The following is a 27,076-nucleotide window of genomic DNA, read 5'->3' on the forward strand; positions in this document are numbered from 1 at the left end:
ATCTCTTCCGGGCAGAAGTAATTGGCAAAAAACTTTTTCAGTTATTTCCGTCCACCCACGTGCTCTTTTTCAGGATGATTGAAATCTCGTTGGAGTCCACTCGTTTCCTGATTCGCTTATCATTATCCGAGTCCCACTGAATACGTGGAAAATTGAAAAAAAAAAAACCGAGCTCCATTGGAAGGAAGGGAGTGATGAGAGTGGTGAGTAGTGGGTGGGAATGACACAAGTGGATGAAGGAAATAAAGAAAATGGGAAATGAGAAATGTCGAAAGGGGGCGCATAATTCTGGAGTTATTACGCTTGGAGGATAGAGATTTTATCCGAGAGGTTGTCGTTTACTTTCTACATACTTTTTTTTTCAGTAGGCTTTGCCAAGACAGGTAAAACGATATCTGAGAGCTGCCATAGTTTGATTGTTATGGTGGGTAAGCCCCGGTATCCGCTGATAATAAAAGCCTTTGAGTTTCACAGTTTAATGAAAAACCAACATCGCTGTCGATTTATCAAGGAGTTCTTCATTGAAGGGATAAAAATGCCCTCAACTCAAACGTTTTCATAATTCTGAAAACCATCCCCTTTCCTTGAGAATTCAGTGAAACGAAAAACTAAACTTTCATTGATGTTTCGGAGATCGCAATTTTCAATTGCATTAACTGTTTGAGGAGGTAAAAATGTCTTCGATTAAGAGAGAAAATGTTCATTTTGGGGAATTTATCAATTTACTTTTCCTTTCTCTGGTTATCGGAATAGTTGGTGAAAAAAAATCATGATCAACTATCTCGTTCAAGCGTAGAAATTGGAGTTGTAAGGAATAAAAATTTAGTGACCTGAAAAAAGGCGGAAGTGGAGTTGTTGATTACCCAGAGTCTCAAATTGACGTTGGTTGTCGACGAGTGGACGACCTTCTATTGAATAATGACCAAATAAAAACATGCACAAACTCCGTTGAGTGGCCACCGAGAGTAGACTGAAATTAACTGCCACCGTCAATGTCATTCACGTCTTCGTAGTATGAAATACAAACATGTTCGTAATTGCATCGCAGTATTTTCCTCTTCCTATTCTCGAAAAAGTTGCAATATCGTTGCCCTCAGTTTTCCGTGACTTTAAATTACTACGTATGATGATTAGTTAAGAACAAAAGAAAATAAGCATGATGGCTACAATAATAGAGGGACGTAAAACAAAACAAATGTTCGTGATACATTTCGCTTTCAGCCTTATCAGTGAATGGAATTTGTAATGATTGGAGTACGTGACACCATCGACGGATGACTATTATTTCAATCATTTGGGTAATGCTACAGTTCAAATTACTCATAAATCCACCGAAATTTTTTTAGAAAGTCCTGGAGATGGACGATCAGAGAGATAGAAATTTTATATTCGCGATGAGAAAATTTTTTTAACCAGCGTATTCCCTTTCACCGATTTTTTTCTTCCCTTGAAAGGCTTAACGATAAAAGGGATGGGCGAAGTAGGTAGTTGGAATGGAATGATTGACGGTATGCAGCACAGTGATTGGAGGAACAAATGGAAATGTCGTGTACAGGGAAAATGGTCACGTTTCAATCTATAATTGACATTTTAGAGTCGATGAATGTATTCGTAACTGTCATAATTGTTTTAATGCTGCCAGCCCGGAAGGATTGAAATGATCAGGTACCTCCCGATAACGTCGTTCCAAAAAACGTCAGTGTCAGGTAATCCCGCTCCTGGAATCGATTTAAAAAATTCTGAAAAACTTGACACAGTCGTCTTTTTAGAAGGCAGATTGCAAAATCCATCCTTCAATCAGTTCAATAAGTTCACTCAACGGATGATGGTCTTTCATGTCAATATTGTCCAGCAGACACTTTTGTTTCACCACTACCTTGATTCTTAACAACGTTTTTACTAGGGAAAGGGCGCAGTAAAAGCGGTAGTTTCAAGTTGAGTTAGTCATCCTCACAGTTGACCCACATTCTCCCATTGTTCATGTTGCTTTTATGCTTGATTAATTGTTGGAAATAATGGGAGAAATCGAAGGGTTATGTGATATTATTTTCACTTGTTACCGCCGCTGAAAAGGTTCTTTCATTAATCGATTTACTATTGACTCCCACTTAATTTGTATTTTTTAAAATTTTCTTTATCATTATTTTCATTGCTGAAGTCATGATGTGGAACAGACTAAAGATGAGGAAACATTACCAATCAAATTTACCATTGAAAATAAAAATTAATAACCTGATGGAATTTATTTCTATAAATATTCTCATATATTATATATATCAGACTCAAACGTAGGACGTGAATAATTCTACCTTACCGTGGATTAGATTGTTGACGAAAACCGTTATATTCTTATTTTAGAGACGAAGCGATTTTATGGATTTCCGTAAAATGGTGGCCTTCGACAGGTTTATTGAAAATTCAATAAACAAATGGTAGTAACGAGCCAACAGTTTTTTAAAACAAAGATTGCCATCCGGATAAAAGCTTTGGGGTGGGTGCGTGCGATAGACCAACCCTTGATGGATTTTCGTAGATCGCGGGCCACATGAGCGATCGTATTCTGATAGGCGGATGTCTCGAGTACGCGCGGTGCGCTCAAGCGTCGCGACGCGGGATTCGTGAGTTGGCCAGTATCGCTGAGGCGCGCGTACAGTTTTGTTCGTCACGTGAATCCTCCCTCGTCCGTTAGACGACCACACTGAATAGACGAAAAAAAAAAACAAGCCTAAGAATATAATTCGAGTAAAAATAAATCAACCGGAGTGATTCGCAATGTTTTGACGCGGCGGAAAAGGCGGGAGATAAACCTTTTTTTTATTCAAAGGAGTTTTATGTAAAAATTGTCGTATTTCGAGTGAATGCAAGGGTCACCCGGTGAGTAGAAATCATTTTTTTTTTTAATTTGGAATTTTCCAGCGAGTCATATTGTGTTAATAAATGGTTTTAAATATGGGAAAAATCCATTTAATTGCGGAAATGGATAATTTGGGCTTGATGAACCCTCGGCCATTTGCCACCGCTGGCTTTACTCCCTTCTCTGTGGATTTATGCAGTGGAATAATCAGGCGTTTTAATTGATCCGATTAAATCGCGGCATTAACGATGCTGGTCTGACCATGTATTGCTGATACCACTTGCATTGTAACGACTAAGAGGGAACCCCGGTTACGAGATGGCAGCTTGATAGATGAAATAGAAACGACCCGTTTCATCCCCTGGTGCGCCAATGTGTTTCTATCAAAATGAGTGAAAATAATCGACATAAAATTCAATTTCTTTTATTTTACTGGACAGTGCAGTAAATTGATAAAAAATCGTTTTCATGATTTGTTTATTTTTTTCACTTACACAGTCCCAATCACAACAGTGATAAATATTGTTTTTCACTCATCTTCACGGAAAATTATTCAGTAAATATTATGGAACTGTCACTTGGTTAACCGATTACGGAATCGACTGGCATATTTTGCACGATAATATCGTCATTTTTCTCAGACGATGCGGATGAAAATTATGGAATGTTCGGGGAAAATTCTGTGACAGCTGCGTGATATTTATTGTAATCGCACTTCGGTACTGAGTTATGGAAAAGATACGTAATTTTTATTGAATATTTTACTTTCTGTTTGGAGGGAAATTACTTTCAATTTTATGGAAATTTATTTTATCTCCGTCTGAAGCTAAACACCTTTTTGATGGAATTAATATAAATGGGGTTTTAACGCCAACTTGCCTCTTCTTTATAACAAATTAATACAGGAAAAATCATAAAAAATAATGGAACTGTATAAACTCATAAAACTTGGTCAACTGCTGCAGTTAACGATCAAACAGTGCAATTACAAAATGTAGATGAAGGTTATAGCGCTTGAAGACCAGAGAAATGGCAGTTATTACGGATGAATTGTATTCTCCATCTCCAACTAGCGAAAAGACAAATCTCTGTTCTGTAATGTTATGGAATTGGGCTGATGACTAATCGCAGTTCATTTAAATAGTGGATCCCAGCCAATAACGATATTAGTAACTCGCGAAAAAAATATCTGCATATGGCATGATCATCGATCGCTCGCTAGCGAACGCTTTTTCCATTTTTATTTTGCGTTTTATTTCACCCTCGCGGGTGGTTCTACTGCGTTGACGGTTTAATTTAATTTCATACAGAAACTTCCGCGAAAATTTCACCACAGGTTATTTTGAACAGGGTATGTTTGTCGATTTGTCTCTGATGGTGATTGATGGGTTTTGAAGTCGTTAGTAGCTGCGGAGAATTTAGGCAAAGTATCTTGAGAATAATTCATGAATGACGATGAAAATCAATAATTCAATTGTTAGAATATTGGCGTTAGTTTCTCAGGTGTAACATAACTATCACTGAAATTATTCACAATTTATCATAAGTTTCTGTTAACGCTATTTTTATTCAGTGATTCAACAATATATTCTTTATCTTTCTCTCTCCATTTTTCATTCTCAGGAAATTGGAATTTCAGATTATTCCATGCAAAAAAGTGTCATATTTGCAGATGTGATTCAGAACTGTACCTGTCGAAATGAATTCGTAAAGAATAGTTTTTTAGATTTTTCTCTCTGTATTTTGATTCGTGCTCATCCACCATTTTTTTCTGTATGGTTCTTTCATTTTTTGCTTCTATCCTCTCTGCTATTTTCGAATGAAACAGATGCAGATGTCGACAACGAAGAGAATTCTTTTTAATGCTTTGTTTCGGTTACTGTATATTTGTTCTATGTAGGGGAGGTGTAGCAATTTCCCTTCTATAGATAAAGAAAAATGGTTTATTCCGTTTATTCAATTCTCATAACGAATTGATTTCATTCGAATGGAAATCATTTGATTCAAATAAAAATAAATAAATTTCTTTCGGTGGTGTTAATCGGGTGTATGAATTAATGAACTATTATTTGGAGAGAAGCAGTGGGTTTTAGAAAACTTGATGGTTTTTTGGGGTTTCGCGTGGGTGAGAATGGAGATTGTGGGGATGAGTGCAATGATCAGCAAAAAAATTATAGAATGCTGAGAATTCTTCTCGTTGAGACAGAGCAATGCATATCCTAGACAATAGATGAATAGTGAATAGTATGTTGTGTCGTTTTTTTTTACTCTGCGAATAATTCTAACATGCGAGTGAAATGTGGTAAACAATAATGCCCTGTTACGTTTATTATGATAAAATGTGACGAAGCTTTTCGGAACGTGGTCCTGAGGGTGGCTTTTTAATATTACGTTATTGAATTTCTGCGGTGTTCGTATTTGTGACGATGGTCCTTAAGCGACATTGAATTTTCATTAAAAATAATTGTTGAAACTTTTTTGTAAATTGGAGGATAACCGAATTTTGAGATTATTTAGTTCATGAATGTTCTTAGGAATAATTTCTCCCTCATATTTTAGATTGTAAGGATATTATTTACATTCTTACGATTATTAATTGTTCGTATTCGTCTTATTCATTTCATTTTTTATTCAACATTATTCCAGATTCTCCATTTATCTAATTTTAACCGGGATAATTTTCCATCTACAACAGACACAATTTTTCAATTTCAATTTTAGCAATTATTTAATTGGATAATGAAATTTCATGTGGAAAAAAACAAAATCCTGTTCCGTTTCTATAAACGCGGATTAATTATTCAATATTTGTCACTCATATTTAACCTCATGATTATAAATTAATCACAGTCCAGTAATTCCGTATGACTGACCGTATTCAATGAAAAAGCCAAAACCCTTTGTGCTTCAGATTTTTGAAATTTGTCTAATTAAATTATGAATCGAAAACAATTGAGTTAACGATGTTTACATTTCTACTCCAATGGTATTCAATGCGGTTTGCGTCGGCTATCGTAATTTCCTCCTAAAATTAACGATTTTCCAACCGCCTTTGAGTTATTACGGTCTTTGTTAGTATGAGTTTTAATGCGGTCGCTCTTGTCACAATATCTCTCATACTCTTATTAGAACTCAATTGTCAACTGTTTGCAAGCGGCAGTTCGCTATAATCGGAGGCGACAATACTTCCGACAGATAGTCTGGAAGACAGGAAATGACGGGTGGTAATATCCGCCGTTTTACAGTACTTGTCAAACACTTGATTTTTCTTTTTTTATTGCATTCCGTGTCAATTAAATCGTTGCAAGGAAAAATTTCCAATTTCCGTTTATTGGAAGTTACTTTCTGATAAATTATTGGAACATTTCAGTGACATGTCTCAATTGTCTGGTTGATCAATAACTTTTTTTTCCAAATCTCTGGTGAGTTCATTCTTGTCGTATTCTTTTATGAAAGTATGACGTCGTCCGACAGGCATATAAACCTGAAAACGCCTGGAGCACAATACATAAACCCTGGTTCAGATGGAAAAACACTTTTTCACCAGTGCTCTTTCCATCTTCGTGTTTCTTCCATTCACATTCGGACGATCGTACAGATTTACATCGGATGTGTCGACTCTTTGAATTTTTGCTCCGATAAAAAGTGGATTTACCATCATCGGCATTTACTTATTGATGCCTTTGAGGCTGGAGACAGAATGTTGTCCGCACAAACGTATATTTCGAAATTATATTTCCGTTTTCAATCTGAATGCGCAGCTTTCATCTTTCGGCCACAGTAGGACATGAAAAGAATTTGAAAGCGAATGTAAAATTGAAGACTAGATGATTTTTCATACCGGCTGATCAAAATTTTCAATTGAGAATTTCTCTTGTTCGCGGGCTTCCGAACAAAATGTATTTGTGAAGAGACCTTTATTTCAATTATTTGGCTGTTCAGTCGCAAATGAATATGACTTTGTAGTGAATATCACTCATGTCTTCATTAGATACATTTGATTAGGGACATAGAAGGGCTATAGAATTCGAGGTCACTTTATTTGATTCTAAGAACCGTTTTATTCGATTTAAGTAACTGTAATTGAAGAATAAATAATTTATATTTAGGGAACGATTTTATTTGTTTAACAAATACATCTGAAATTAGAAGATGCCAAAAATTTTTTGAAAGTATTTCCATTTAAACTTCTACGTCACATAAATTTATTAGCACAAGCAAAGCATTTTCTGCTTATCAGTAGTTTTTTTTTAACTTTTATTCACCATTTTCTGTTTCGATGTCGATGTAATTGATTGTCAGACAATTGCGGTGGTGTATTTACCAGCTTTTGTATTTATTGATGGACACATAGACCCAAACCACGTCGTTTTGAGATCTTTAACGTACGGTCAATTGTTTGAACGATTTTGAAACGAGAATAATACATTGAACGGGGCTGAATAAATATACAAGTACTTGCAACGATTGTTAATTCTCGTCCTGCAATTATCCGTCCGCACCAGATGCCCGGGAATAGAGGACGTAGTGAGACAATGAGAAACAAGAAAATAGATTAGGGACGAGAGGCTGGGGGTGAAAAAAGGACTGAGGAAATTGAGTTGTTTCACGAGTCAGTTTTCTTCGGCAATCGAACTTTCTGGAGGAGGAGCTTTTGCGGTGCTTCTTTTCATTCGTAGGGTAAATAAAATTCAACTTATTCACATGTTAAATTTTTCATCCTATCTTCTCAATTGCATTGTTTTTTTTCTTTGCGTTTGGAAACATTAATTGCGCCAACGAGAGAAACGAAATTAAATAAAACTGGACGCGTTGACGGGGCTTCCCGAGTAAATTAAATGTTTAATGAAATTCCAAGCTATCTTTCCATGTATTCTAAGGTCATTGCCGCGGTTATTTGAGATTTTTAATGAAATACCTTAGGCACATCATACACTGAAACAACAATAACTTCTATCACGAAAATTTATTACCGGGAATTAATCAAGTGCTCATGGCCTAGTGTCAAAATGTTGTATAGAATTGAGGGTAAAAACTACCCATGATCAAGAAATTCCCCTTCTTTTAGGGAGAATAAAAATCTATACGTCTTTTTTTCTCGATAGAAAACATTTACTGAAGCGATGAAATGCGGTCAGTTAACTTATCTCTAGCCTTTGTTTTTGAAAAATATCTCAAAATCTAGAAGTCATGAAAGAATTATCATGACATGTTTTTTGTAAAACTTATTATTCTCTACAAAAATGGTAATTGCGAAAATTTCACAATTTCCCGTAATTTTCAAGATAGCATCCGAGAACGTTGGAGATAAGATATACCTCGTTTTACCACTTCACCGCATATTTTTTTCCTGAAAATTGTCAGGCCTCACATTTCTCGTCGTGAGTAAAGGTTTAGTCCGCCAAAAAATATTTCCTCATTCGTATTTTTAATATCGAAAACAACGCAAAAGTATTTATTCCGTATTTATGACCAACGAATAAATAATTCTCAAGTGTGACTGTCTACCTTATCTCGTTCCGTTTTTCATCGTTTCGCTGCTAGTATGAAATATTGCAGCATTACAACCATGAAATAAACCTCTTTGAGATTGCGCCGAGAAATACATGTATGTATTCTTCCATATTATTGCCGTTCGAGGCCGTGAAAGATCGGTACAAAGTGGAATATTGGAATAAAGCTCATTCTTCCTTTGTCCAGAGTCGGGCCAATAAACATAGATACCCTCGTGTTTGCTCCCTCTTTTCCGCCATAGATCTTTGTCAAGAATCTAGCACAAGTGAGGAAATCCATTTCCATTGTATTTTTATCTGGGCAAATACAGTTGATTGTTTGTCTACAAAACGATCTCATTAGGAAAATTATAAGGGGACGAGTATATTTTGGTCAAAGTTAATTTAGATCAATGATTTATTGTGGAAAAATTGGATAAATGCTTTACAATCACTACGAATTTTCACGAAAAAATCAAAATCATTTCAACTTTCACTTCAACTTATCACTTCAACTTTAAAAATCCAAAAAATGAAATATTTTCAATTTATTGTCACCCGTAAATTATCACTAAGTCGTTTCGTCGTCGAGGGTGAGGCATTCAAGTTAATCTCTTTAACGAGAGGTAGAACCGGGCGTTAGGAAAAAGGATATGAGAGTGAGAGGGCAGAGTAAAAAAAAAACCCCTCGTGGGCGTTACACCCCTCCTCGATTGCAGTAAAACTCGTGCAAGAGACGTTTTACGATACCGCGTTTGTGTTGACCCTTCTCCCCCTCGCTCACTGGAAACCTAAAAAATACTCTATACCGTTGAGAACACCAAGCAGATAAATTCACCTCTATTCACATATATTCTCGCCTTTTCTCACCATTGAAAATTATAAAAATTTTATTTTCCGGTTTTTTTTTTTCAATTCACTGACAAAAACAGTTCCGCCGGTTTAATTCCAGTTCGTCTCTCATAACTCAAGTGACGATGCAAAAGAAAACTGAGATCGCGGAGAAAAAAAAGTAGATAGATGATTCTTTTATCCTGTTTTCACGAGGAGATATATTGGGTGATGATGGCTCTGAAGTCCGACAGTTCTGGATAACGAAAATATGGGGGAAAGATCCCCAGGTAGGAAAAAACGAATGGGCCAACCTTGGTACAAGCACGGCCGCCGAGCTGCCGTAGCTCGGCACCCGGGCTCCAGCCAAACTCGCGCCGAACTTGGCTAGACCCTGGGATGATAACACGGGGCCAGGCCTGGGACCGAACTTTGGCCAGACTTCGGTCGCCGTACTTTGGCCGCACTCTGGGCTTACCATTCGGCCCGAAATTGGCCCAGGCCTGTTGCCGAACTTTGGCCGCACTCTGGGCTTACCATTCGGCCCGAAATTGGCCCAGACCTATTGCCGAACTTTGGCCGCATTCTGGGCTGACCATTCGGCCCGAAATTGGCCCAGATTTACGACCAGAGCTGTGGCCAGGCTCCAACCGTTGCCTGTATTGGGTTCAGAATCACCAATAAATATATGAACGGTATATCTGATAAGCAGACATGTATTTATTACCTTCAACATTATACAGAAAACAGTTTTATTATGTGACAAAACTTATATTTAAATTTATTAAATCTATTGACAAAAAAACTCAGCCAATCAAAAACTTTTTTCCTCCTATCGACATAGTACATGTTTTCATCCGATTTTGGTTGAACAGTTAAAGATATGCAGTGTTTGTATCTCCAATTTTCATGAAAGATAATCACAACTATGAGATTTTTCCGCGAACAGAATATGAAAACTCAAAAAAATGATTGCAGGTATAAATTGTAGAAAAATCTTTTGTGGATTATTTTCATCCGCTTTTAAAATAAATAATCTACGTAGATCATTTGAATCCGAAATTTAATACGACATACCATATTAAGTCTTAATAAACTCTCTCTTACAATCTAATAATATTAGCAGTCAGTCTTCAGAATTCGAAGATTGTATTAACAAAATATCCAACAAAATAACGCACCAATGTTATTTTTTAAATTAGTAGTTTAGAATTGATAAATTATCGTGCTTCAATTCAAGCATGAAAACAGTCATTATAATAGCAATATTATGGATAATTTATTCCGCTATGGATGATAAGAATTAATTCTTATATCCATAGACAATTGCTGATACGAATTATCCTGATAAGAATTATTTTTTCATCTCGGAAAGACGTCCTTTTTTTACAATAATGTCTTCTCCATCTGCAACTCCGGAACACAGAATGATATTTAGTTGCATTGATTGTGTGCTAGTTCTATATAATATTGCTTATTATATTCACTCTTTCAAACAAACTTAGAAATATAAAAAAGTCTTGGATAGGATTACATATAACTAATTAATTTCAACCCTTAAATTTGAAATCTTTGGGGAATATGGACGCAGTCCGATTGTGAAACTTCAACCTTATAAATATTATTTGACTTGAATCACCAAATACTGAAAACAGCTCTCAATGGCTGAAATTACTTTCATTAGAATTTTTCTTAAAAATTAAAAATCCACTTATTATTTTTCCCTTTAAACTTTTGGACATAATATTTAATCCCTGAACCAACAACGGATATTTATTCCCGTGATCTAACTTATGAGGAAATGACATAGAAAATACTTTATTATGCTAAGATACATCACATTTTCCAATTGTTATTTCCATCTTCTGGATTTCCGACCTCGCCAGGAGAAATATAATAAATATAATTAATACTTCAATGACAGCCGAATACTAAACAATATTCATATATTAATATATATTCTGCCCAATGAAACGCCTCGCGATAAAAATATATTGATAATATAAACTTTTCCTATTAATCGTACCTTTTATCAAGAATATCACAACTAATACAATTACGAAAATGAACTAATGGAGTCATATTAACACAGTGATTTTACAATTCCATTTATCCCGGAAAAATGAAGTATTATCGATTGGTATCAAAGGAACAAACTGAATTATTCTCGTTATGATGACTTGACCCGCGTTGTCGTTCCTTACGCCCACCCTCTCGATCGCCAGAACGTGACAACCAAGTACTTACTTCTGACATTATCTTCTTCTCATCAGTGCTGGATCCTATTACCTCAATTATCACATCAATCAGTACTTTGCATACTGTAGTGTTATAAAAATTTTTCTTTTTCTTTCCGCCAGCTTCCTTTCCGTAACCAGAATAGTGCAGTGACACTGTCTTCCTCAGAACCGCAGATAGGATAGTGGAAACACATATTTTCATCTCTTTTTTATTGCTTATCAAAACTCTCATGAATAATCGCTAAAAATAAAAGAAGGGAAATTTTTTTGAATTTATGAACATGAGAAGACATCTTTGGGCTCATCGCCAGCGGGTTGGTTCTATAACCAAAGCGTTCCAGTGACGTAGACTTGAGTCCCGGTGATGAAAGATTTTTTCATCACCAGAAAACGAACCCAGTGCATGTGTCACCGCCCAATTTATTGATTTTACATAAAAAAGAAGAAAAACGATCAATTTCAGATATATTACCAGTGTTTCTACGAGATTTGGGTCCGTTGTCAATATCGCTTCGTATTCCTGGAACTTATCATCCATTTCAAATAGTAGTGGCGTAGACATCTGCTTCTGTATTTCAAGCAAGCTAGGACCAGAAGCTGGGGCTAGATTAGTGCCAATGATTGTGGTCTTGAGCTCATTCATAGACTGCTTTAAATCGTAAGCCATCCTGCGTCTTAAATTTTCGAGCTTTTCATCTAATTGCTGATCAAAGTAATCTCGAAGGGAGTTCAGGATTCGACGTTCATTATCAGCATAATGACTAGATGACAACTGGTTTTGTGGTCCCAGCATTTTTGGCATCTTAGCAGGGGGTACCATCATTGATCGTGAAGTTTTTGGAGTTCCTGGGCTCACAATCGAATTCAATCCGTCTTCAGCGCGTGTAGTAGACGATGCACGCCTTTTTCGGTTACCTTATGAAATTAAAGGAGGACCAAACGATATAAATTGATGGGTAGCAGCATCAGATGAAAAAAAAACTACCCAAGCCCCCACCAAAAATATATAATATAATCTAATTCTATATAAGTTCCGAATTTTGTAAAGAATGTTCAAAATATAAATTGGACCATTTTCAAATATTTATAAATATAAATTTTTTCATGCGGGAGGAACTTGGCCGATGATTGGTCATGGAATATCCGAGCCGATTTTACCTGAAGCGTTATGGACTAGTGGTGAAGGAGGTGTCAAATGAAGTTCTTTTCTTGTATTTCTCGCTGAGTCCATCGATTTTGTAGGTGACTGCAGAATTCCATCGGAGGAATCATTGCTCTCAGATTCATCAGTTTCGACGTCTTTAAGCAAAGTAATATTCTTCCTTGACCGCTGTTTAAATGATAAACATGCACCTGGAAATTATTGAAAATGATGATTTATCCCTGACCGGATCATTTAATTAACACGAACTTAGAATTACGTGCTACAGTCCCATATTACCTCAAAATTGATTTATTACCTGTTGGTACAGATCGCGATTTACTCGACATTTGCAAAAAGCCAGAATTATTTTGAGCCTTTGAGGCTCGAATCTCCTCAGGATTAGCTATAAGACAATCATGATTTTCGTCTTCAGAGTCAGATCCACTCTGGTAAATGCTTTGAAATCTTGTCTTTGGTTTTGCTTGTATACCTACGAAATTTTACAAGTTTGTAGTGAAGTAGTAACACAACGTAAGTTGTCTCCAGCCTTTGTTTTTTATAGCTATTTCAAAGTGGGGAAAGAATGCATGCATTTGAAAAAATATTTTTTTTGTAGAACCTATCGCTCCTACAAAAAAGGTTTCTATCAAAATTTTACCATTTTCCGTAGATGTTCACTTTGATTTACCTCTTCACAACAGAATTATAATGCTTTCCTACATAAGAGATGGTGGGGAAAAATGGAACGTTTCTCGTCCCCTCAACATTCCAATGCTTTTATGTATAAACAATCATATCAAGTGTAAATCATAAATTTTCCACTTTATCTTGTTCGCACGTAGTGATTTCTGTTAGCGACTCAATTTTTTGATGAGTAAAGAATTGCAATAAAAAAAAATAACCTAATATTTTTCGACCACAACATAATAAAAATTTTCTTATAAAATCATTCAATGCGATTCTCTCTTAAAACGATGTTTCGAGACAAATACACATGTAATGACTGCACAGATACATAATTAATATTTATTTTGTAAAAGATTTCAAAAATTCGGTCAATCTAATTCCCAATTTAGGGAACGATGGGTCTTTTGATGTTAAATACGAGAGTTGAATAAATTGGGGATGAATAATTGGGGTTAAGAGTGGTTATAATTGTTGATAATTGACTTTTACTTCATATTAACAGGACTTACCAGACTTTGGAGTTTGATTTCTAGGTGGAATCGGGATTTTAGTACTAAAGATGTTGTTTAGTTGAGACTTTGATGCAGTTAAGGGTTTTGCTGAAATTTTTGCTTTCGAGGAAGTTTCGGACCTCCCCCCCTTTCGATCATTTTCACCATCGGTTGTCTCACAGTTGAGAGTTACTTGGGCCTTTTTTAATCTTCTGCGACCCTGATCCAAATCAGCTGAACACAATCAACATATGATCCTTTAATATTGAAATGAACCCATCGAGCAATTCATCAAGTTATAAGTGGAGTCATTTCAATTTTTGTACCTGCTCCGGTGATGAAGCAAAATGGATAACTTTGCCAAGAGTCCTTGGGCGAGTGCAATTTTTCCAAGTAGTCGTCAAGTAGATGATATTCAGTTGTCGGTGGGAATTTACAGGTGTCTTCTTCTGCACTATTAAACCATTTTTTCGGCACCAAATCAATGCATGGTAGCCCTTTTTCGTTTTTCTCGAGAAATTCGATGACTGCGAATGGTTCGCTGAGATTTTTTGGATCGCGAGATGGATGTGAGGTTTCCGACATTTTAGGTTATGAAAAAAAATCACGATTCGTACAATTGAACCTGGTGTTTTCGAGTAGTTTCATATAAACTGATAACTTTGCAGAATGATGCATATAGCTTATTATTTAACAGAAAAAATTGCGTTTCTATTTCCATGTGTTTTGAACGGTTTTTTGTCATCACCCCACTGATGCTTCTTTTTTAGCGCCACTATTCCTTCAAAACGATTATATCACAAATATCTGTCAAACACTTAACACACATTTAATTCACATTAAATTCTCACTTCTTGTAATTTACCGTCAACTTAGTTGGTGAAATCCGAATTTGAGACAAAAAGCCCGATAAACGGATGATACGAGCAATTATGAAAGGTTATGTACACGGACGCCAGATCTAACCGATTTATGTCCCACTTGCATGTAACGACTCCACTATTGAAATTTTCTAACGACCTCGATGATCGGATTTTCATGTCGATTGTTGATTTAAAACATAAAATTGTTTGTTTCTTCCACAATTTTAATCACGAGTTCAACTAAAACATATACCCTCATTCATATACCCTCTTACCAAAAAAAAACTGCATTTCACAATGCGAACAATTTTTACGTTATTTTCTAGTGGAGGAGGGATATGGCGTATTGTCGTCCAGTTACATTTAATAAAGCACATTTGTGTTTAATTTTGTGTGCCTTCTTACATGTCATTTCAGCTGCCCAGGACTTAATGTAGAATATTCCTACTCGACTGGAAAAGTCTGGATAACTAAACGCCTCTTCCCTACTACTTTCCTGGTGTCCGAAAATATATATACCAGTAAGATCATCACAAATTTTGGATTTTCCTGATTTAACGAGAATTTGTGAAATTACGAAAACTTTCTCAATATCTAGGAGTACCACGTTATTTGGATGACTTGTCGTCAAGGTTAGACCATTGATGTTGATCATATTTGATGTTAAATGAATTTCCCCATCAATTATCATCGTTGTAGGCTTTCTCGCGATAACCCAATCACTCAGTATGTGTTTCTGATTAATTACCATGGTTCCTCCAGACTCCATCTCAGTTAGTCTGTTGATAATTTGTGTGAGTGGTTTTATCGAAGAATGAACGAGTTTTTTAAATAAACCAATGTAACTCTCTCCCCAAAACGCTGAGAGCTCATTCAGAGGAATTTTAAAGTATTGGGCATCATTAGCAACGTGGATGATACTATGCCAACTGAGAACTTGAGCCCCTTCATCATTATAAACATCAGGTAACGTCTCGAAACAAATTTTTAGCAGAGATCCAGCATATTCACTCAAATCCTTAACGAATTCCTTACTGTTTAAAATTCTGCTAGCAAAGACAAATAATGAGAAATGACAACGTAAAGGTTTCGGTAAGAAATCTTGTAACACGACGATACCACAATAATTAAGGAAAAACTTGAATTGTGATGCTTTCCATCTTGAGATATTATTCACATCAAATTCTTTCCTTTGAAATTCAATAGGGATATCGGCTTTTAATGACCTCATAATACCATCAAGCCGACGAACATCAGCTAATTTGATCCTCTGGGCTGAACTTCTCGTTAGCCATTTATCCAGCAGCCATTTCATATTACCAGAATAGAATAAATGCATTAAATCTAATGGCACTTGTTTTGTCAGATCGAATCTATCCAAAGAGAGCAGCGGGGACACAGAACCTTCATAATGATGTTCTGGTTGAACTCGCGTCTCGTAGGATACTTTAGTGCGTAAATTTGCATTGGTCACTGGATATATGCGTTTTCCTCGTCTTCCACAACCTACTGTAATGCCCTTGGTGAAACACCTTCCACAGGCATAGAAGGCTCCAGGAGCTTTGTGGCAGCAAATGAATGCTCGAGCTGGCGAATCAGCCACTATTGCTACAATTTTCACCTCAAAAACCTTGTCATCAATGCGCAAACCATTTTCTTGGAGTTCATTGGCCTCTTCAACAAAATCAGTCATGAATTCTGTGGCTGATAATGGTTTCCCATCCCCACAATAAATCGCGGCAGCAAAGGGTTTGGTAGTGTAATTTGGATGCTGTATTTTTATTGAAATTGGCCAAATTTCCTTCTTAGCATTCCGGTATACCTGCATACCGTCAATATGAACCAGAAGAGAAATGTCGTTTTCTCGATAAATTTGAGTTGAAATTATTTTTCTGAGTCCCGAGGCGATTCCCAAATAAATGAATTCACCTGGAATCTCATGAACTCCTCTCATGGTTGTTAGGTGTCTGCAATGGGGAGTTTGCAAAAACATTCCCCATGAGAATTCAATTTTTGGAATGCTGTTCCATATGGGACCCAAGCCTGGCAAACCATGCCCCTTGTCTGCCTGGCCATGTCTCGGGGCAAGCTTGGTGACCCAAGCCTGGCAAGCCATGCTCTTTACCAGTCTGGCCATACCTCGGGTCAAGCGTGGTTGCCCAAGCCCGGCAAACCGTGCTCTTTGCCAGTCTGGCCATACCACGGGCCAAGCTTAGTGACCCAAGCCTGGCAAGCCATGCTCTTTGCCGGTCTGGCCATGCCTCGGGCCAAGCTTGGTGGCCCAGATCTGGCAAGCCAGTCTCGTGCCAGACCTGGCCCGTTTCGTGGACATTGGCATTTCCTACCTGGGTCATTTTCTCCTAGGATGTGAGGCTTTGCTGGAATTTGGTCGAAAGCAGTTAGTACAGTGACTGTGCATTGGGATAAAAACAAATACATTCTGGAACAAGTATTGTTTCAGCCAATAAAGTAGATTGTTAAGACTCGCCCTTAGATTTAAAGATATTTATCGACAATTGATCAATAGTCAAAAGTGACTGATCTATTTTCCCACTTCACGATAAAATACACAATCCCAATATCTTTGAATGAGTTTGATTGGAAAAGATCGTTATGGTGGTTTTTCACCTGTAAAATTACCCTACTATTCAACGTCACCCTCAGGACCCACAGCTTCCTCCTGCCCCGTCACTTATGCATTTTCCCAAGTGCAATAAATAACGCAAACGTCAGTTTCGTTGAATCGGAGATTGATTTATGTGACATTCTGAAAAACCAAAGTCATGTTCGAAGATATTGGGATGACCATTTCTCTTAAATATCGGATAAAAGTATGCATCAATGTTCAAGTGTCTCATGTATTTTCAAAAGTTTGTACTCCTCTAGTCTGAGTTATTCAATTTTCATGTCTCCAATTTTTTATTCTCTTCTGACTGTCTCACGTGACACGTGACTTTATCCAGCCAACCAATCTTGCCCAGTTTCGTCAACAACTTCTTAAGAAAATTCACTCGGTGGGTCCCTCTGAGGTATGTTCTACACGAAACTCTCAAGTTTGAAAACACTTTCTCACATGAACAGAGTTTTGTTGGTGCATCTTTTTAGAATTTTTCATTTGATGCGTTATGTATTCTGGGGTAAAAGCGAACTTTACAGATTGGGAAAGGGGGAAAAAGGGAAAAAGGGGGCGGCTCTGTGTACACTAACTGTAGTATAAACTGCGGAGACAAGGTGGTTTGAGGCTTCAATTTAAATGTTCATGTAAATGTATATACTGACTTGGAAGATTCCACGGTATGTTGAGTGTTTGAGAGAGAGAGTGAGGGAGAAGGAGAAAATCTTAACGTAAATTTAGGCACATAACTGGCTTGAGTATTAAAGTACACCGAAACTGCAAGACTAGGGAGTCGTGTTAATGGTAAAGACATTCGCAAACGGTGCTCTAATAATTTTTTCAAGTTTTCAAAATAAACAAGGGTGAAGTTACATGGTATTGCATATACTATGACTATTTTTAGCAGTAAATTAGAAAAACATATTGAACATGCGCAGGGGGGCGTAACGAGTGCCTCAGGGTGTGTATGGGGGTGAATGGTATATAAAGGATGTTCCGTCATTTTTACTGAACAATTTAACTGACAGATTACGGAACAGGCGCGTAATTTTTAAATAATTTTTCTCTCAGTGTATACGCTATTTTTTCATACCTTATTTTCGATGCAGTATTACATGATGAGCGAAGATTTATCGCAAAAAATGGCCACTGAGAGTCAAACTTGTTTGCACAACTGAGTGATTGGGATTTTTTTTCTTATATTTTTGCGTTCTTTTCAACTGCTTCATTAATTTCATGTAGCTATATTAATGATTACTCTTATGAGTATCGATTGCTGCAATACAATGAAATGGTTTTTCGGAGGTCGTTTGTTCCCTCGACCCTTCGATAAAATATTAACAGGAAAATGTTAATGATATATAATTAAATGGCTTGGGAATACCACATTTGAAGAAGCTAGGGGGTATCTCCTGCTCCGGGAAATTCATAAAAAATTTGTAATTTTCAATAGACATCATGAAATTCAAATGAACTAATATAGTCGTCTTAATGCGCATCTGATTCTCAAAAAAATCAATCTTATAACCGATTGCAATACATCTAGTCAGGGAAAATTTGATGAGAATTTCAAAATCGTGGCTGACGATTTAATCAGAAAAATTCAAAAGTTCCTCAAGAGGAAATTGAAGAATTCCCGTGATTGTTTCTAACCTCCTGAGAGTTTCTGCAAAAGGAAGATTCTACACAGAACCTCGTAGTATCACTTCGGAGACTCCTCCGAAATGAAAAATTAATTTTTCAGGATTTATAGTACTAGACCACGTACAAATTTCCAGATTCACTTGCACCACTAATTCACGTTATTCTACTTCAAGATGATGATGAGAGCAATTAAAATTAATTAGTTCATAAATTGTGAATTTGATCGTTCTATCAGTGAAGTTGTGAAGTTTAAGAGAACACGCGCACCTTCCCTATAGAGTATCACACTATTTCAACGAAACGATTTATTTTTTCATTCAAAATATTCTTGAAATTGTGACGATATGTTGAGATCAAATGCCGCCTCACCGTGAGGAATTTTTTAATACCCGTCAGGGTGCAACATGATGTTGCTTCGTGACACCAGCACCGATAGTGTTTCACCCGATTTTTCTCCCTTCACTTTCATTTTTTAAACCCTTGTCTTACCGTTAGAGGGAGAGACGACTGGGCAAAATGGGAAGCATCAAATCGGTAATGGAGCGTAGGTAGACGTTACTGAGGATGAGAAGTTCTCACAGCGGGCAAGGGAGGGAGGGAGGGGAGGGGCAAAGACATTATAGCCCATTACTCCCGAGTATGACAAAAGTTAGTAAGGGAAATTGAGCAACGTGAAATTAAGGGCCCATTGAAAATTGAGGAGGGATCAATAACGAGGATTATCGACATGCCTGTGGCGCATTCCTGTCTATTACTCCCTCCCTTTCCTGTACTATCACTGATTAGCTAACTTAGTGTATGCAGATCCGTCTGTTCCTAAACTTTACGGGAATAGTCATTCCGGCTATGCACAGAGCTCAGGAGTTAAATGGCAATTATCAAACATTACAACTGTCGACACCACTAAGATCTCTGATAAATTCTCCACTCGTTTCTACTACCAGTTGGCACTTTACGGGGTTCATTTAGGGTAAAATAAAACGGAAAAAATTGCAATCGTACGATTTTTACATCTAAAAATATCCTTCAATGCATCCAATGCACCAGGATGTACTGAGAATAGTGTCAAGAGAACTGGAGAAAATATATGTTCTCCCCTAACTCTTCGAAGAAGACGAATGAATTGGCTTGTTGTGGATTTCCGTTTCCCACTTTCGTCTTTTTTTTTTTTTTTATTTCTTCCAACAGCTCGGTTTCCATCGACTTTTTCATCTCCACTGGTTACTTTTTCTCTTCCATCAGTTTTATATGTATGTACACTGGGTCGAATCCGGGATAATGACTAGTGGTCGAAAACCAGCGGAGAATAGACTTTGTCGTGCCTTCTAAATCTGTGCCATTAGCTTTACGACCACCGGCCTCCATCGCCCTCACCGTCGCCATTATTTTTTGCACAAAGGTATCTGAAAGAAAAAAAGAAAATGGGGGAAAAGACTTCTCTCTCGGTTGGAAGAAAAATCGCACGGTAATTAAAACAAACTTGAGATAGCACTTGATTTTTTTTTTTATTTCGTTTCCTTGAAAAAAAAGGAGGAGAAATAAAATGAGAAGAATACTTGGGCACTCTTGTTTGGTTAAAGAAATCGGATCTGGGGGGTTAGATAAAAGCAAAGAAGGAGAAAAAAAAAGGGGTGGGCGCCAATGGGTAGTTGGGGTGCGGTAAATCTTCTGGGCCTTTCTTGGTACCAAGAGTCCATTGAGTGACTCAGCTCTTTCGTTTCTTCTTCAACCACTTTTCTTCAGATGGAGTATCAGCTGATGGGAATTTTTCTGAGCGCGGTCATGTGCCACTAGTGGAAAATAGACGTAGGCCGATTAATGTGAGGTTGGAAGTATTAAATTTAGGTGAGGAAAAGTGGGTAAAGACTCGTTTTTTCTTTTATTATTATCGGATCTATTTTGGTTTGTGTCGTCTCGAAATACGTATATGGAAAGAAATGTTGGATAAAAATTAAATCTCTAGAGGGCGAACGGGGGGATGAAATGACAATTAATAACTTTTTAGGTCCTGTTTTGGTGGAAAAATGAGACTTGGGAGGATAATTTTTGTGATAAAACTAACCTTCGTCCCTCTTCTCACCCCCTGAACGTCTAATTGTTACCTAAAATTTCTTTTCGTGTAACTCCGGAGATTTTTTGTGAAATTATTTTTTGAAGGGTAAAAAACTAATGCCTAAATTTCAAATACTACTCAATTTTTTCCAGCATCTTTTTACCTCACATTCAAACAAATTTTCATTCTCTTGAATGATGTCTAGAGAATCGCTAAATTTAGATATTCGTATTGTCGTGTTAATTGATTATTAGTTCAGCAGGATATCTATGAGTGCAGAGACATTTTATTGAATAATTAGGTTTAAAGTCATTTTGGTAGAATGATGAATTTAAATGGAGATGTTGACACATTTTCCATACAATATGTATCATTTCTGATACACCAGAATCTCCACCCAATAATGCCTCGAATATAATTTTAATGACGCATTTCAAATTTGCACAACCTGTATTGATGGTGTAGCTGTTGAGACTAGCTGAACGATTGTCACTGCTAAATGTTTGTTGTTTAAAAGTGAAATAATCTCGGCGCGAATTGTTTTTGACAGAGTGATATTTCACTCGCATTTTACGCACTTGTATCCCAACTTTAACTCCCACGAGCACTAGGCGTGGTCTGTCTCGTGACAATGTACGTATAATAGTCATGATGAAATTGAGTGGATCACGCGTATAATACATTCACGGTGTTCATTCATCGTACACGTGTGGATTCCATTTGTTGAATTTCCACTCTCATCATTTCTAGTTGAAAAAATAAATTTCTAGTTCAAATATTTTTGTCTCTCCTTTTGTCAATATCTCTCATATGAATAACAGAAACAATTTCTGGAAAAAAGAGAGATATCACCTAAACGTAGGTGATTTATGTTAATTTTTAATGCGTTGTACATTGATTGGAATATTCAGACAAAAACATTGACATAAAATGCTGGAATGATCAACTTTAAGAGCTTGGTATTGCAGAAATTGGGGCAGCGAGTTAATTGATTTTGTTTCGTGTTGTATTAGCTGCATGTGGAAGTCAGCGAGTTTGATTGAAAAATGTCAAACAAAAGACCGGACGTAGAATTTTCAAGTGAGTTAAACAGTTTTGCGGAGGGTGGAACTATTTAAAAAAATTTCAACGACAATTGGGTTATGTATATTAATTGAAAATTCAATGTTGTATTCTGGATGATGGATTTTTGCTGTGAATATCAGTGTAAATTCACCGAATGGCACCGAACTCACGATACACGAATTAATCATTTTCACTATGAAAGCGGATCTAACTCAAACAAAATACACGCGATTGTTTGATGACGCTTGCAATTAACGATATCAATTACATGAAAAATAGAGCATTGGGGTTTTTCCTTAAAAGTCAATGACAACTCACCGAAATAGAACACATGTATACTTGAGCAGAGAAAAAGTGGAAGGTTCGACGAAAAAAGAGGATGGATATTTTTCCAATTTCAACAATTGGATGAGGTTAGAGTGTGTGTTGTATGTGTGTGTGTTTTTATCAACCAAGAAGTAATCCCAGCATTATTAGATCCTGGGAAATCGGTCTCGGGCCGAGCTTGGAAAAAAATTGATTCCCCAAGATTACTTGTTGACGTAGACCAGCTTCAAGGATACCTTCCAATACTTGTTACTGCTTTGGGATTCAAGTTTGAATCATGGCGACATTGCCAGCTTGGATAGAAACTGATTACCAAGTATAATATCACCGGAGTAAGTTGAGAACGGATGGCTAATGCAGTTACACAGCCGAATTAAATTTCTGGACGAATAAATTCGTCGATGATAGAATCGTAATCTCGAATAATGCAATTACATAAATATAGCATGTAAATTTGGTCATTTCGAGATGTATGTCACCAGTGGGCTATAGCCCCAGGGGGGGGGGAGCAAATTTAAATTCATTGCCGGTGGAAACTGTTCGGTTCGGCGCGCACATGTTCATATGGAGGAAAATTCAATTTTGGTCATCTGAAAGATAAAATTGATCCTTTTCACTTTTTTTTTTCGTTCAAAATTGTACTTTAAAATTTTTTGAATAGATTATCATTGCGGATTGAAGAACAAACGCAGACTTATAATCAACTTTGCCTTGGCGCTGTTATTATTCGGAAATAGAATTTTTTTTTTCACCGTTTTATTCATTTTTATGAGGACTGCGGTGTTTATAAAGTCATTCCATGAACTGTGAACGCGTGAGAATTCAATTGGAGTGTGCGAAGCAATTTTTCTTCAAGTTGTGAGGGCCTCTCATATTCTATTCTGCAATATACGTCATACGAACATGAACTTCACGTTTCTACGGGAAAGCGCGAAGATTCCCTTAAGTCTCGTCGGCACCATTCTCTTCCTTAGGAAAGTCAATATACGAGATATTCCAGATATTTTATGTCCCCGCGGCTATAAAGGGCATGGGTTGGGCGTAAATTCTGGGAAGAATATGTCTTCAATATGTAATTCACAGGCCTCGTAATTTATTCCAAGAATTTATTGTGAGATTTCAATTATTACTCGATCGAGAAATATCTAGGGGGTACAGAGACGGGTGGCGTTTATTAATTAAGCGAAATCAACGATTTTTTTATGCATTTCATGGGACTACTGTGCATATGGGTTCTTTCTGAAGTCACTTGTTAAATTTATCGATTTTTCTCAGTTTATTTTATTCATTTTAATTAATTAATTTTTTTTTATTTAGATTCATGGAAGTGAGTAATCTCTGTTTGGTTTCTCTCTAGTCTCAATATTATTTCCTTCTCCAATATAAATGTAAATGATTGGTATACTCAGGTTGTAATATAACAATGGGATTCACCAGGGTGCGATCCAATTGTGCAGTGTGTCAGAAGCAGCCAAGGGAAATAATACCGCACATTCACCGGTTTTCATTCGCCTCTAAAAAAATAAAACACCAAAATATATTGGTGTCACGAAAATATCTAGAAGAGATATAGCCTAACTGTTCACTTAACGAACGACGATAATTCTTAAAACAGAAAATATCTTTTGGAATAAAAATTTCAGTTGCTTAGCAATTTTTCGCACATTGGCTCCATATTTTTAAGTTTCAGACCCTCATTATTTGACGAAATTTTGATAATTTATTAATTACTACTCCAGCGACATAAACTGTCATAAGAAAAAAATTTATGTAGGGGAAGGAAAAACATTTTTCCGCGTCTCATGAAATGAACCCATTTTGTTGTACCACCGTAGTAATTTTTCCTTTTTCTTTTTAATCCGTGTGAGGGTGGGGTGAGTCGCCGAATGGTATTGGCTGCTGAGCATTGTTTCCCCTAGTCTCGAAAGCATGTCAGTGACCGATATATAATAGTTCAATGACAAGTATCTGAGACAGAAAATTATATATCCGCTAGTTGAAGATTATCTGCACCTATAAATTATAGCTACTGCACCAGCAATTTATCAAGTTGAGTAGCATGATCTACTTCGAATGGGGAGTGAGAGGACATGGAAAAAGTTGAAACAATATATGTAGACTAGGATGAACGGTTTCGGCACGCAACTGACGTATATTTTTATCGTTATTTCCTCGAGCTATTGAAATAATCTACAGCATTTGCCAAGTTGACTTGATATCATTGGAGGCACAAAGAAATCTTGGATATTACCATATGATGAAAGAAAGGCCATCAATATGATCAACGAATTTATAGTTTCCATAACGTGTTTTCCATGAAAAATTGATTCGTCGAATGTGAGAAATAGTTTTTTAAAATAGTTAATAGGGAATGAAAATTCGCATCATGTTTACTTGTCGGGTTTGCGTATAAATCATTTCAATTTTTCTTTCATTTTTTTGTTTCAATTCCCATATTTCTGTGGAAGACAATCTACAATTCGATCATCAAATTCCTTCTTTTTCCCGTTTCGATTATCCGAACGAGGCAGCGGGGCTCACGTTTGATTCCGGTTTGAGGGCAGAATATATAGGAATTGAAAGCGGGAAATTGAGCAGAGGGATCATGAAATAACCATTCAAAGTCTATTTCATACCTATCATTGTCAGGTTTTTCATGCATTTTCGTATGCACATTGGAGTATATTCGTTTTGATTGTAGCCACCATACCTATAGCCATTTGAACCTCTCATCTGTTACAAGAGGGAGAGAAAAAAAAATCGTCATAAAACCCTCTGAGACTTCAGTAACACTGTGAAAACATTTTTTCCTCTTTCCTCTTGCTATCGTTAAAATATGTTATTCTGCTCGCTGGGAATTGAAACGTTGAGTGGAAAATAAAACAATGAATTGTTGAATTAGGAGGAAACTCCTCAGAGCCGGCGGCTTGGTCACTACTGGATTCCTTCTATCTCATGTAACTCGTGTACAATAAAGGACAAACTGAATGAAAACTCACTTTGTCGTCGTGAGTGGTTTTGATTTATCATCGTTATATTTGGCAACGTTCCAACGATATTTATTGACGTTAAAATACTTCGATAGTTTGAACGGATCGATGTTGTGGTAGTTTGCAGTTTCTGCAAGAATACCCATTAACTACCGTTACTGCTAAGTTTATAATTTATTATAAACTTTGAGCTGTCTCTCGCTCGTTGAATCAGTGGAAAATTGAACTTTTCGAAGGCAATAGAGAAGAGAAAAAAATTGAAAACACCATTCGTTAAAATTCTTTAAATCGAAACTGGAATAAATCGAAATTTACTGATAAGATCGAGTCTTCCGGACTGCATGCGCCAAGGACGTTGCTTCGTGATCGAATTACGCAATCTCTCTTGCAAATCTTGAGCTCTTATTTATTCTAGTGCGGTGCGATTAACATTTCCATACAAAATAAAACAATGTAATCAATTCGATGGAGTTCAGTCGGTCATAAATATCTATCAGTATGACCTGAAATTCAACAGACTGCGGGAGTTTGTGTACATGGAAACGAAAAATTATTTTTGCCAAATATCCATGCACTTCAGAGAAATATTTAATGTTTCAAAATTGGATTTTTTCGGTCTAATTACTCCCCATGAGGACAGGCTTAAGTTTACTGAGTATTTTGTACGTGACCTTGAATTAACTTCATTGATAATTATTTCGTTTTACTAATGTTCTGATTTTCTTGAGGAAAGAATTTCGATGAATTATTTAATGCTTATAATTATTGCAGGAGTTCACTCAACGTTATAATTAACATGATCATGTTCTAGGATAATATAAGTGACGAAATTCAAAGTAATCAGAATAGTCACGGAATCACTCGTGATTATTAGCGATTTCAGAACTGAAGGGATGAAAAAATAAATACTTTTCAGAAGTGAATGGATATTTGGCAAAAATAATTTTCATTTCCCGTGTATTTTAAAATGTCGAAGAGTAATTTTCAAATAATTTCCCGGTCTTTCATCTGAGAAGTAAAAGTAGTCCACGTAAAAAGTCCTCCAGAAAGGGAATTGAAATGAGAATATAAACCTCTTGTATTGCATGTTAAAAGTACATTAACTCGCCAATTATCGAATTTTCTTTTATTCCTTCAATGCTACCCCATACTTCGTTTATCCTCTCAAGCACTTTATTACCCCAGATTAGATTTCCCCTTCTCAGCATAACCCAAACTCCACAAGATACAAAAATATATCTTCCTGTTTTGTCACCATCCCTGAAATAAAAACGATTTCTCCCCCTCTGTGAAATCATTACTTTCATTTCTTTTTCTTATTAAAAATGAGAAAGGTAGAAAGGACACAGCTTTAAAGTTATGACATGGCGTCGCTGGGTATTACCGAGGCAAGAAGCGATGCCAAGTAATTGCATAGCAGTCTCCTTTCAAGGGTTTCTACTTTCCCCTCTTCCACTCGGGTGTCTAACCAGTTTCCAGCTTGCGATCCGTGAAAATTAAAAAAGCCAACGCTACGGGGATGCAATTCCCAAGAATTTTCCAGGGTGAGAATCGGAGACCTACGGAGCAGACGCATTTTCTTCTATTGCATGTCAAACGTGAAATTCGTATGGGTGTCAAATGTTGAAAAATAGATGAATATTATTATTACGCGATCGGGCAGCTGCGACTAATATTTCAATAGAGGAAAATACCAGATGAATTCACTAGACTGGAAATTCCAGAACGATTACATCCAGATGAAGGCTTGAAAAGTATTTGGATCAAGTGAAAAGCTGCAT

The 27,076-nt window shown here is 36.6% G+C and overlaps 2 protein-coding genes across 4 annotated transcripts in view; one reads left to right on the forward strand and one right to left on the reverse strand.

Moving 5' to 3' along the window:
- Window positions 1-27,076, forward strand: part of LOC135169410 (tachykinin-like peptides receptor 99D) — a 77,083-nt gene that overhangs the window by 3,047 nt on the left and 46,960 nt on the right. For 2 of the 3 annotated variants that reach the window (XM_064134401.1, XM_064134379.1), the window contains exon 1: window positions 2,617-2,874. The exons of the other annotated variant lie outside the window; for it this stretch is intronic. The gene's annotated coding sequence lies outside the window, so the exon portion shown is untranslated. Of the gene's footprint in view, window positions 1-2,616; window positions 2,875-27,076 lie in introns of those variants that run through there. 3 annotated transcript variants of the gene reach the window in all.
- LOC135171682 (uncharacterized) lies at window positions 9,500-15,631 on the reverse strand. The gene is made up of 6 exons (XM_064138322.1): window positions 14,066-15,631; window positions 13,758-13,973; window positions 12,878-13,051; window positions 12,576-12,770; window positions 11,890-12,332; window positions 9,500-11,658 (listed from the first exon to the last, which is right to left on the reverse strand). The coding sequence occupies exons 1-6, from the start codon at window positions 14,322-14,324 to the stop codon at window positions 11,308-11,310; spliced, it is 1,638 nt and encodes a 545-aa protein (XP_063994392.1). The 5' UTR covers window positions 14,325-15,631; the 3' UTR covers window positions 9,500-11,307.

The sequence above is a fragment of the Diachasmimorpha longicaudata genome, chromosome 1 (genome assembly GCF_034640455.1).
Source record: "Diachasmimorpha longicaudata isolate KC_UGA_2023 chromosome 1, iyDiaLong2, whole genome shotgun sequence".
In the NCBI taxonomy this organism is placed as follows: domain Eukaryota; kingdom Metazoa; phylum Arthropoda; class Insecta; order Hymenoptera; family Braconidae; genus Diachasmimorpha; species Diachasmimorpha longicaudata.

What these genes read in the sequence shown, in the direction of transcription:
- LOC135171682 (XM_064138322.1), bottom strand. Translation starts at nt 14,324, where the DNA reads ATGTCGGAAACCTCACATCCATCTCGCGATCCAAAAAATCTCAGCGAA. An exon ending in TTGCTTCATCACCGGAGCAG is followed by an intron (nt 13,974 to 14,065) that starts GTACAAAAATTG and finishes GATTGTGTTCAG; the next exon opens with CTGATTTGGATCAGGGTCGC. An exon ending in AAATCAAACTCCAAAGTCTG is followed by an intron (nt 13,052 to 13,757) that starts GTAAGTCCTGTT and finishes AAAATTTCGTAG; the next exon opens with GTATACAAGCAAAACCAAAG.